This window comes from Zingiber officinale, chromosome 8A (genome assembly GCF_018446385.1).
Source record: "Zingiber officinale cultivar Zhangliang chromosome 8A, Zo_v1.1, whole genome shotgun sequence".
In the NCBI taxonomy this organism is placed as follows: domain Eukaryota; kingdom Viridiplantae; phylum Streptophyta; class Magnoliopsida; order Zingiberales; family Zingiberaceae; genus Zingiber; species Zingiber officinale.
The window spans coordinates 34,796,855-34,809,791 of NC_056000.1; the positions used below are offsets into that span (position 1 = coordinate 34,796,855).

The following is a 12,937-nucleotide window of genomic DNA, read 5'->3' on the forward strand; positions in this document are numbered from 1 at the left end:
AAGAGATTTTAAAGAGAAATTTTATTTTTTAAAATTTCCGGAAACAAATTAGGAAGTTTTAATTGTTGATTAAAACTTGTCCTCTTTTGTTTTCCAATGATATGGCCGGCCACTTGAAATTGATTTGGAAATTTTATTTTATTACTCTCAATTAAATCAAGTCAAGGAAATTAAGGAAAATTTATTGTAATTAAATTTCCTAATTTACCTAGGCCAAGGAATATAAAAGAAGGGGTGAGGGTGCCTTCACAAGAGACAACCTCTATTGTTTTCTCTTCCTTTTTCCTTGGTGTTGTGGCCGGCCATTACCCTCTCCCTCTCTTCCTCTTGTGGTGGCCGAATACTTCATCTTTCTTGGAGTTCTTGTGGTGGCCGGATACTACTTGGAGAAGAAGAAGAAGAAGGAGAGAAAGTTAGCATCTCTTGGAGCTTGGTTAGTATTTTGATTTTCTTCTTTGGTAAAGTTCTTCCTTTGTGGCCGAACCTTGCTTGGAGGAGAAGAAGGTGGTTGGTGGTTTCTCATCTCGGTAGATCGTTGCCCACATAACGTCCGAGGTTAGAAGAGGAATACGGTAGAAGATCAAGAGGTTTTTCTACAAGGTATAACTAGTAATTTTTATTTCCGCATCATGCTAGTTATTTATGGAAATAATACCAAATACAAGAGGCTTACGTTCTAGTATTTCGAATATGTTTTTTCGAAGTTGTGTTATTTTGTTTCTTTCTTTTCCTTGTGATTTGATTGTTCTCTTTGGTTAACCTAAAGTTATTTTAGGAAATTAAATATTAGCTTTCTATTAAAGGTTTTGTCTAGTCGGTGGTGGTTGCTCCCATATCCAAGAAGGTCATGTGCCTCGCCACATCAGTACTGGGAACCTTTTATGGAAATTAATATTTAATGGAATTAATAACTTAAGGAGACTTGGGTCGAACGTGTTAAGTTCCGCAGGAGATCCAAGTCAAAACCTAAAAGAACAAATAGATTAAGTTTTGGATCAAACGTGTTAAGTTCCGCAGGCGATCCAAAATTTAATTTAAAAGAACACATGGTAGCTAGAAAAAGGTTCAGACCTTTGTACAAAATTTTTGTACAGTGGAACCTATAGGTTTTCCGAGTAGCAACCAACACTAATATCTTGATTCAAACAAGGATAAGCATTTGGATAGCATCTATTTATACACTTCTGTTCACAACGAGATCAAAATTGGCCTAGAATGACAATTAGTTGCCAATAAATAATACAACCATTCTTTGGTTGATCTTGTTCTTGGTTTTTAGATTATAGTCAAAGATGCTGGTTTGGCTGAAAGGACTAAGTAAAACAATTTGAAGTTTCATGAGAAAAAAGTTCAAGTGGGAATACTTGAAGAAGTACTGTATGTGGCTATCCTTAGATTTCAGAATTATATGCTCATTATTAGAAAGCTACTCCAATCAAGACTTGAATCTAAGAGAGCAAAGAGGTAACTGGTAAGTTTCTTGTATTTCATTGATTATATTTGTGTGTGTGTGTTTTGGAAAAAAAAATTGTTTCACTTGTTCTTATGTGTTGCTCTCTACCATCACTGATCTTTTAGTTACTTCTTCCACATATAAAAAAATTGGAAATGAACAGAATTGCGCTATATTGATATGCGTGGTAACTAAAAAGATCAAAGTGAAGGACTGTGCAAATTTCACATATCAGGAGCATGAAACATACAGATTTAAAGGCCCATGTGGGATGTTGTTGAAATTGCTTGTTTGTTTATACAGCTGAAGTCTTCAGTTCATGACATGCTTACCATTCTGATTCATATCAGTAGTGCACATTGCTAGTGATGGCATGTTTTCCTATTCCTTGAGCCTGTGATACAAACAGATTATGGCTAGTTCATTGATGATGCTTGATCTCTTTCGAGAAACAATGGAAGTTCATCATGTAAAGTTGTGTACCAAGGCGGGCAGTATTTCATCTGATTGACATGAATTTAATTCTGATTTTGTATGAAGTTTTTCTAGAGTTGAGTTGTTTCGTTTTCAATTGAGCTGAAATGAATGTTTTTCGCTATTGGTATAAAATTCATCAACGTGACAGTTGTAAAATTTCTGTAATACTCTGTGTGTTGATTAAATCCTGATTAAACTCACTGTCTTCAGAATTTTCAGGTTGAAAGATTTAACATCAGCGCCGTTTATGCTGTTTCAGCATATTTCACGGAGGCAAATTCATTTTTGGCACAGCAAGACCTTTGTGAGATTGATGCTTGCTTTATTATGGAAGACTTGCGGGAACTTTGCAAACTGAGGCATCACTTACAATTCTTCGAATCAACAAAGTATCAGACTAGAATCATACTGAATGGTGTGAATTAAACAAATAGATCTATAGAATGTATGGTGTCATTCGTCAACCTCAGCATTGGAGCACCCTGGAAGCTCATACACCACCAACAAGTAATTCAGAACTTCAACTCAAAATATTGCAACTTGGAGCCAATGCAGAAAAGACAATCCTTCTCAATCTCATGTGGCGCTCTTCGAAAGAGTTTATTAGATGCTGATCCAAGTAAGCGGAATCTATCCCTCAATCGATCTCCATTTTGTAACTAAATGTTGGAATGATGCACATGACAAACAAGGCTTATTGGCACTTCGAGTTCAATTGCAAATTCACAACCGACAACTTCCCTCTCTATTTGTGTAACATGTTTCTTCATCTTCACAAACAGTGTCTATCGGAACCACACACTTAAATAGAGTAGACTTTGACGACAATCTGGCCACTTAGTTGTGTGAACTAAAGATCCTTTCTTGGCAATGCAAGTCATATAAGTCTATCCAATTTTATTGTAGTATCCGAAGGGCAAGGCAAATTAAGACTTACGAAAAATGGCTACGACGTTCATAGTTGTGCGTCGAGAAGTCATCATTCTAATCTATTAGGAACAAAAATTTACAACAAAACTCATCAAAAGTAGCATAGTAAAATCAACAACTAAAAGAAAATTAGAAGAAATCCAGATACAATTAGTTTTGGCTAAGATTAAACGCAGCCAATATATTGTGTTAACACATAAACAACAAATGCTAATTAACTAGTTAATTTCTATAATTTTGAGCTCATCATATCCTGACCTGCAAAGATTGTACTTATTAGTTTAGAAAATATTCATATAAAATCAATAATCAGAAATTAAATATAAAAACGAAAACTTCATCATTATTCCTTAAAACACATATGACATATAATATCTTAACCATATACATTAACTAGCCAAACTATATTAGAAGTTGATGATACAAATACAAATAAATACATACCGAAGTGTAATCCTTTGCTCATCTATTCCTCAAGGTGGATGGCACGATATCCCCCAATAGACCTTCATCAATGGAGGTCGAATTCAATGAAGCTTCATGGAATTGGGTTTGTTCGATTGCTTGATCTGAACAATGATTGTCATGATAGAATTGCGATGATGGGGGAAACACGCGAGGCGATGATAAGGCCAATGGTGGATCGAAATGATGATGAGTTATTGCGTTGTGAAGGTGAAGTGAGGCGAAGATAGGACGAGGGTAAGAGATAGTGTAGTGGCAATGTTGGCCCTCGTATGTGGTAATGACAATGCTAGGGTCTTCATACGACCGCTCCACTCTTTTCTTCACTTGGCATTTAGTATTTGTGCATCGATAGTAACTTCTACAAAAAAGAAATAAAAAAAAATAATTATATCTTATAAATCATGATAAATTAATCATTAACTTTAAATTTCAGAGGATTAATTAATAAAATTAACCTTGGGAATGGGCTATTCTTAATGGCTTTTTGCCCATATTTCCTCCATCGATATCCATCTTCAAGGTGATCTATCTCACTTTTGGTCATGAATGCAACTCTAGGTTGTCGACATGTTTGCTTCCTTTCCTTTTTACTACTTTTATTTTTCCTAAAGAACACAAGAAAAATATATTTCACATTGAATGTCCTAGATCAACAAGTTTTTATAAACAAAAAAAATACGCGTAATTAATTGTGTATAAATCTAAATTCAAATTCTTTATATCTAAAGAATCAAAAAGAGGAAGAATTCCTTTTTTTTCAAATAATTAACAAAGAGGTGTTTATTGCAATACAATTTTAAAGGGGAGAGAAAAGGGGGGCAAGTTTACATTTTACCCCGCGTGTTTCACTTATGTACAATGAGATCCCTTCTCGATTAATTTACTAGAATAAATTAATTAATTGATTACTTACGCTGTGTCGTCGGCCAATTCCACGCCGCTGACCGACGGCGGCTCGTCGCTGGACACCGACGATGTTGCATCGCCGGAGACCTCTTCCGGAGGTTGATGCCCCTTCAGAAGACGACCTCCGTTTCCGCCTCCGACTGCGCCGCTCTCGACAAAGAGGCCGTCCAAGCAAGCAGAGGCGGCGGTGGCGACGGCGAACGCCTCCTCTTCCATGGACGGGGTCGATGAGGATGAAAGAGAGAGAACGATGGCCTGTGACTTCATGTGCTGCTTCCTTATTGGCTCATTGTAAAGAAAATTATGTGACGTCAGCGTTATGTCAATATGGCCCATATGATTTTATATCCTCCCGATCCCTCCGCAATCCCTAATCCATTTCTGGCCGGACTGTATGGTGCTGAATAAGGACGGCTTCCGGCCATCTGGCTCCCTTAAAATTATAATTTAGGTGAAAAAATAAATTTAGGGGATATTACAGTTAATGAAATTATATAAATACTGAGATTATATATAGATAACCTTCAATAAGAAGGTGGGTTAGGCTTGGATAATTAGATTCGAGTAGATTTTACATAGTGAGTTAGGTAGGGTTCAAGCATAACTTGTATTTCACCCTTCGGGGTACGGTGTAATGGTAAACGACCATGATGATTTTCATATAGTGAGAGTTCAAATCTTATGTTGAGTATATTTTTTAACATCCTCAAAGTTTGAATTACTGATGACACTGATGTGTCATGTTAGAATTTACTTGTGCTTCTCAAATTTATCTGATGATCGATTTATTAGATCAGACCATCCACCTTTAGGATTAATTAGACCGAAGATCATATAACTAAATTAATAAAAAAAAAAAAAAAGATCTAACTTGTATTAATACACTAAAGTTTATTAATGCACCATTAAATTCTTTAAATGATAATAATCTTATTACATGTTCATCAAATTAAAGATATCGTAATTTTTATTATTAATTAATATTTTTATAAACTCGTGAGGAATAGAGCAAACTATCTTGATAAACTCCCATCAGGATGATTCCAATAATTGGATATTTTAATTATTAAACAAATATATAATAAAATAACCAACTACTAGGAACAGGAAATTTACAATCACAAATTGCTCTTTAGCGGGGTTGAGGCCTGATATAGTTGTGAATCATTGCAGAGGCTTACCGTCTAAGTATTCATATCAATTATCCTATCTAAAAATTTTGTTTAAAATTTTAAATTGAGTAATATATCCTATTCATTAATAAAATTTTATGTTTATGAATAATATTTCTTTAAATTTGAAAAATGGACTTTATTCTTGAAACATCGTAAAATAAAGAGAAAAAATAAAGAAAATAATATATGGTATAGTAAAAGGTAGATATTTAAATTTAATAAAATAATTTTTTATTCTAAATTATATATCTTATATAAGAAAATTGATGTGGATGTAATTATGATCACGACCATTGCAAACTTACAGTGACCGTGTATGTGCACAAACCAAACCATCAGGAGACTCATCTATCATTCTCATTTTAATTTCTTTTCTCTCCTTCTGTGTTTTCATTTCTCTTTTGTTTCCATTTTTTTATTTTCTTTCTTTTCCTTTCTTCGATTAGTTTTTTTCCCTCTACCACCATGCTTCATGGTAAATAAACTATTTAATTTTAGAGTTACGATAAGATAATATACATGACCTTACTTATCATATAATTAAAGAGGTTAAAATATATACTCACTAAAGTGGTAAAATAAGAGGATCAGATAAATTTGAATGGACGAATATTATGAAGGTCGACCACTATGTATAAACTATGATTAAAATTTATTTAATTGATGAATCAAAAGGGAAGATCATGTGCTTTCAAAATTAATAGGATAAAATCTGATTATAAAAAATAAATAACTAAAAATGTTAAAATAATGTGATATTTTTTTAGTATAGCCATCTCCGTCCACTTTCCGGCGGTGGCACTCATTTTGGCAAGAGGTTGACGCAAAAGACGGAGGTAGGACCCACAGGCGAATCTTGTTGTGCCTAGGTTTTGGGCAAGAGAGCTACATTTAGATTTACCTCCGCCCAATGACTTTTTTGAAAAAAAAAAAAAAATCTAAAATTAGCAGTTAATGAAAATATCTCTTTTTAATGTATTTTAGAATTTTAAAAAACTTTTAATAGTGTTTTCTCTATTTTATATCCGACATATATATATCTCCATAAAATTTTTTAACTTACCATCAAAATAAATCTCGTTCATAATGAATCATCCACCAATCCAACATTTAAATCAATCATCTATTAAAAAAATTAAGAATAGGTATTATAATTCTCACAGAAGAAAGAGAGATGGGCGTTCAAACGATGCACGCCCCTCTCTCAATTTTTTTTTTTTTTTTTTGTAAACACTAAAAATTTTAATATTTTTTTTTCAAAATAATAAATTTATTTTTTTACGTAAGGTTATTATTAAAAATAATAATAATTTAAATATTTTAAAATATATTTATTTAATATGATATAATTTTAACAGAATTGAGTAAATGGTTAGACCCATATAAAATCAGTATTAATGTTACAAATAATGTTGGACCCGATATCTCCCGGAGTGCGCAAACTGATAATGATCGTTGAGGCTAGTATTCAACACTATCTCCGTAAACGATATTGCTCCGTTACGGTACTAACGGATAGCAGCAATTCGTTCCCAAAATACAACGACGAACGTCTCGGAATCGTAGCACTCCGAATTCCAAGACCAGTGAACCTTCTCATAGGCTTTTTGGACTCTTAAATGCACAAGATAAGATGAATCCTCAAGAGAGAGTAGAATAGATGAATTCGATGATTCGATTGATATTTCCAGCATTTGGAGAATTCTATTTATACCAAATGAAGAGGTTGAATGCCCTTTTGGATGAGAGGATGTGTTCTTTGGGCTGGATCGATCTGGATCGTCCATTCTGAAGAGTTATAACCCTTCACATATCCCACTTTAATCTCATCCATCATATCTGAAGAGTTGTAACCCTCAGATCTCGCCTTTTGTCATCAACCATCGGATCTGGATCTACTGATCCATTCGATCTGACGCTTCAGATCAAGTCTCATCCCAAGCGGTCGGATCGTGACTCTTCACGATCCAACGCTCTAGATCGCATCACAAGCGATCCATCACACCTCTTTGATCAATGGTTGTCATTCATTTGCCCAATCAACAGTCCAGTCATCTCTTCTTGCCCACGTGGATGCCACATAGGCATTGGCATGTCAGATACGAGCCTGATTCGTCACCCGAGTGCCACATAGGTACTGCAATGTCTCCTCGCGACGATGCGTACGTGCGAAGTGCAAAGTGCGCCTATAAAGCGCCCATTGCGCACGTGCGCACGTGGCGGGCCCACAGGTGCGAGCACTTGCTCTCCCCTGAGAAGAGAGCACCTGGTCTTTTGTTTCTGAGTTAACTCCATTAACACAGTATCATTAATAAGTAAAAGAATGTACATCGAAAATTTTCGATGTGAGACTATTCTCCCATGCATTTCCTTATATATATCATTAATGAATAATTAATGTTTATTTGGGTCGACTTTAAACAATTAATTTCTCATTCACCTTTAATTGGTTTTGAGCAAATTAATAGTCTAAATTTATCTACGCGAAACGTAGATTTCAATTTTGAAGTCAATTACGACTTTTATCTATTGATGGCATTCCGATTTTTCCACAAAATCGTATTGGTCCATTAAGACCCTAATATCCAACAATCCCCCCACATGAATGGAAATTAATGCAATGCGTGTATGCATGCTGACACTTTACAAGAGTCTAATCGATAAGTCACTGCATCGGGAGAGGTAGCTTGTGGCTTTGAACCTTCCGTAGTGGAATGCTATCGAGTATACTAGGCTGCGCAGTGAACGTGATGTCTTGAACTGCTCAGCTGTTGGTGTATACTAAGACAATAACACCCACACAGAGACCTATCTCACCTACTTTAGGTTCTCATGGTTGGTTCCGTTTCGGCCATGGACACCATCTTGGATTCATGAGTGTTTCATTAAAGCAGCCTGTCTTCACACTCATATAGGTGACACTTCCATCAGGAGTATCCTACCATACTTCATCTTATAAGGTATAAAAGTCACTAAAAGCATAAGCTTAACCTCACTACATGAGGTAGGACAACACAAATTCATCATAGGATTGGGATAGAGATAAAATATCTCATGTGCTGTAACACAACTTCTGTAACTTCGTTGTCCCATTGAACCAAGATCTTGGGATCTCCAGTCAATAAGGTTGGGTTACTGCTATAGTCGTTTTTTAGTTGTAGATTTTTAATCTCATTCCTCTTGACGAGCAGTATATTTGATCTCGACTCAACCTTTTCGTAAGAGGATCTGCCAAATTATCTTTGGACTTAACATAGTCGATTGCAATCACTTCATTCGAGATCAACTGTCTAATGGTATTATGTCTACGACGTATATGTCGTGACTTCCCATTGTGCATATTACTCTGTGCCTTTCCAATTGCTGATTGACTATCACAGTGGATCAGTACGGCAGACACAGGTTTCGTCCAGCTCGGAATATCTTCCAAGAAATTCCGCAGCCATTCAGCTTCCTCACCTGCTTTGTTTAGTGCTATAAACTCGGATTCCATAGTTGACCGAGCAATGCACGTCTGCTTAGTGGATTTCCAAGATACTACTCCCCCACCGATCGTGAAAACATATCCACTAGCAGATTTGGAGTTTTTGTATCTGATATCCAATTAGCATCACAATATCCCTCCAGCACAGCGGAATATTTTCCATAATGTAATCCATAGTTCATAGTATATTTCAAATATCTAAGAACTCGCATCAATACTTTCCAATGGGTGTCGTTTGGATTACTCGTAAAACGACTCAGCTTGTTGACTGCACAGGCAATATCCGAACGTGTGCAGTTTGTGAGATACATCAAACTGCCTATTATCCAAGAATATTCCAACTGCGATAAGGTCTCACTATGGTTTTTCGCTAAGTGTTGACTTAGATCCATAGGTGTTTTTACTGTAGAGAGATCGTATACATTGAATCTTTTCAATACTGACTCTACATAATGGGATTGTGTCAGAACTATCTCTTCTGATGTCCTGAAAATTTTAATTCCCAATATAACATCTGCTTGACCCATATCTTTCATATCGAAATTTTTGGTCAACATTTTCTTTGTAGTCATGATTATATCATGATTGCTGCCCATTATTAGCATGTCGTCTACGTATAGACAGACGATTACATAACCTTTAGGTGTGTTTTTGACATAAATGCATTTGTCACATTCATTTATTCTGAATTTGTTTGATAGCATTACTTTGTCAAATTTTTCGTGCCATTGTTTAGGCGCTTGCTTAAGTCCGTATAATGACTTAAGAAGTTGACACACCTTTTTCTCATTTCCTAGAGCCACAAACCCCTCAGGTTGCTCCATATAAATTTCTTCTTCCAGCTCACCATTTAAGAACGCAGTCTTAACATCCATTTGATGTATTTCAAGGCCATACAGTGCTGCAATGACTATTAGCACTCGTATGGACGTAATCCTTGTCACCGGTGAGTAGGTATCGAAATAATCAAGGCTTCCTCTTGCTTGTACCCCTTGGCTACAAGTCTGGCCTTATACTTGTCAATTGATCCATCAGCTTTATACTTGCATTTTAGTATCTACTTACAACCTAATGGTTTATTACCAGAAGGAAGGTCTACTAATTCCCAAATATGATTATTTATGATGGATTCGATTTCACTGTTGACAGCTTCTTTCCACATTGGAGCATCGGGACTAGAGAGAGCTTCACTTAATGTTCTTGGGTCCATTTCCGACATGAAAATCATGAAATCTGGCCCGAACGATTTCTCAGCTCTACCCCGTTTGCTACGACGTGGTCCTTCGTTTTAATCGTCAATAGTCCTTTTATAACAGCTAAGTTCGGTAACGTCATTTTCGTTTGAACTTCCGTTGTTATCATTTTCAACGTTTTCCTTCTTATTTGGGAATTCGTTTTCAAAGAATATCGCATTCCGAGATTCTAAGGTTGTTCCCACATGAATATCAGGAACGTTTGATTTGTGAACTAAGAAACGATATGCACTACTATTATGGGCATATCCGACAAATACCTCATCGAACGTTTTAGGTCCGATCTTTACTTGCTTTGGTTTAGGTACTTCGACCTTTGCCAAGCACCCCCACACTTTCAGGTATTTGTACGATGGCTTGCGGCCTTTCTATAGTTCGTATGGAGTTTTATCACTTTTCTTATGAGGGATTTTGTTGAGAATGTGATTTGTCGATAATATTGCTTCCCCCCACAAGTTTTGAGGTAAGCCTGAATTTATCAACAAGGCATTCATCATCTCTTTTAGTGTTCGATTTTTACGTTCAGCAACACCATTCGATTGAGGTGAGTAAGGCGCCGTTGTTTGATGGATAGTGCCAGAATCTGAACAAAATCTATCAAACGGTGCACCATATTCTCCACCTCTATCGCTACGAATTATTTTAATTCGTTTGTCAAATTGATTTTCAACTTCTGTTTTATAGGTTCTGAACGCCTCTAAGGCTTCGTCTTTACTTCTTAAAAGAAAGACATAACAAAACCTCGTGCAGTCATCGATAAAAGTAATGAAATACTTTTTACCTCCTCTAGTTTGCATAAATTTCAAGTCACATATATCACTATGTATTAACTCTAGAGGAGTCATTGACCTTTCCACCGAATGAAAAGGTAGTTTCGTCATTTTAGCTTCCACACACACTTCACATTTGTGTGTCATTGACGTTCGGTAATAAATTGTTTGACGAGACATTTCAGAGTATTATTATGCACATGTCCGAGTCGATCATGCCACAAATTGAAACACTCAACCACATAGCTGGAAGCAATTATTTTATTACCATCAAATTTTCGGAGTACAGTCATTACAACCATTTTGAATAGATTTTGTTCTAAGTACCCCTTTCCTACGAAAACACCATTCTTCGTAAAGACAAAGTTGTTGGACTGGAACACTAGTCTAAACCCGGCCTTAACAAGTGCCGATCCAGAAACTAGATTCTTTCTGATATCGGGAACATGGAGCACATCAATCAGAGTTAGCTCCTTTCCAGACGTCATCTCCAGAACAACTTTTCCGAGTCCGACGATCGGAGATGTCGTGGAATTGCCCATATAAAGCTTCCTTTCATTTATCGGAGTATACTTGGAGAACATCGCCTTATCTGAACAGATATGACGAGTTGCTCCAGTATCGATCCACCACTGCTTCGGGTTATCCTCCACTTATTGGATTCAAACATGACCGCAGTGAGATCCAAGTCCTCAAGAGAGGTTGCAACGTGGTTTGCAGCATCTTTTGGCCCCTTGGTTGGCTTCTTCGGGTGTCTGCAGTCCTTTGACATGTGTCCTGACTTTCCACAGTTGTAGCAAGAGCCCTTGAACTTCTTTGCTTGAGCCTTTTTCTTGAACTGCTTCGGCTTTTTGGCGTTTGGCTCGATCAAGTTGGACATTTCGTCAATAGTCCGCTTGGTTCCTTTAGAGTCGGATAATTTTCGATTATCCTCCTCTATTCGTAGCCTCAGGATCAGGTCTTCCAGTCTCATCTCCTTTTGCTTGTGCTTGAGGTAATTCTTGAAGTCCTTCCATCACGGAGGGAGCTTCTCAATTACCGCAGCTACTGCGAATGACTCGTTCAGCTTCATGCCTTCGGCGTCCAGATCATGCCGTATTAATTGCATATCTTGGACTTGAGCTGAGATGCTCTTAGAGTCTACCATCTTGAAATCCAGAAATCGGTCGACGATGAATTTCTTCAATCCGGCATTTTCGGTCTTGTATTTCTTCTCAAGTGATTCCCATAAAGATTTCGCCATCTCCAATGAACAATACACGTTATACAACGTGTTGTCCAAGGCGTTGAGAATATAGTTGCGGCACAGGAAATCTCCGTGTGACCACGCATCACAAGCAGCCTTACTACCTTCCGTAGCGGCTGGCGGGTTTTCCTGCAAAAACCGTACAAGGTTTAGCGTCGTTAGATAAAACAACATTTTTTGCTTCCATCTTTTGAAGTCGGCTCCGCTGAATTTCTCCGGCTTTTCTCTGTGCGGAATTGATGTTGGCGGAATGGCGGTCGGAACGTCGTTGGAAGTAGCCATATCAGTTTGCACAATATCGTTTACGACTGTTGGACCCGGTATCTCGCGGAGTGCGCAAACTGATACTGATCGTCGAGGCTAGTGTTCAACACTATCTCTGTAAACAATATTGCTCCGCTACGGTGCTAACGGATAGCAGCAATTCGTTCCCAAGATACAATGACGAACGTCTCGGAATCGTAGCACTCTGAATTCCGAGACGTTTGCCCAATCAACTCTTCTTGCCCACGTGGATGCCACATAGGCATTGTCATGTCAGATACGAGCCTGATACGTCACCCGAGTGCCACGTAGGTACTGCAATGTCCTCTGGAGCATAATTTCAGCTCCTCAATGTCCCTCGCGACGATACGTACGTGCAAAGTGCGCCTACAAAGCGCCCATTGCGCACGTGGCGGGCCCACAGGTGCGAGCACCTGCTCGCCCCTGAGAAGAGAGCACCTGCTCTTTTATTTCTGAGTTAACTCCATTAACACAACATCATTAATAAGTA

General features: G+C 37.3%; 1 protein-coding gene across 2 annotated transcripts; it reads right to left on the reverse strand.

The window, feature by feature from the left end:
* Window positions 1-2,652: 2,652 nt before the first annotated feature.
* On the reverse strand, window positions 2,653-4,580 carry LOC122011460 (probable WRKY transcription factor 57). 2 transcript variants are annotated; one of them, XM_042567855.1, is made up of 4 exons: window positions 4,242-4,580; window positions 3,784-3,933; window positions 3,305-3,686; window positions 2,653-2,919 (listed from the first exon to the last, which is right to left on the reverse strand). In XM_042567855.1, exons 1-3 carry the CDS (start codon window positions 4,568-4,570, stop codon window positions 3,323-3,325), a joined length of 843 nt encoding a protein of 280 aa, XP_042423789.1. In that variant the 5' UTR covers window positions 4,571-4,580; the 3' UTR covers window positions 2,653-2,919; window positions 3,305-3,322. The 2 variants fall into 2 exon arrangements, with proteins under 2 accessions (XP_042423789.1, XP_042423788.1); XM_042567854.1 differs by lacking the exon at window positions 2,653-2,919 and adding an exon at window positions 2,955-3,118.
* Window positions 4,581-12,937: the final 8,357 nt, after the last annotated feature.

Excerpts from the sequence above, each read along its gene's own strand:
- LOC122011460 (XM_042567855.1), bottom strand. The coding sequence starts at position 4,570 with ATGGGCCATATTGACATAACGCTGACGTCACATAATTTTCTTTACAAT. Across the intron at positions 3,934-4,241 it reads GAATTGGCCGACGACACAGC|GAAAAATAAAAGTAGTAAAA; the intron begins GTAAGTAATCAA and ends TGTGTTCTTTAG. Across the intron at positions 3,687-3,783 it reads AAGAATAGCCCATTCCCAAG|AAGTTACTATCGATGCACAA; the intron begins GTTAATTTTATT and ends TCTTTTTTGTAG.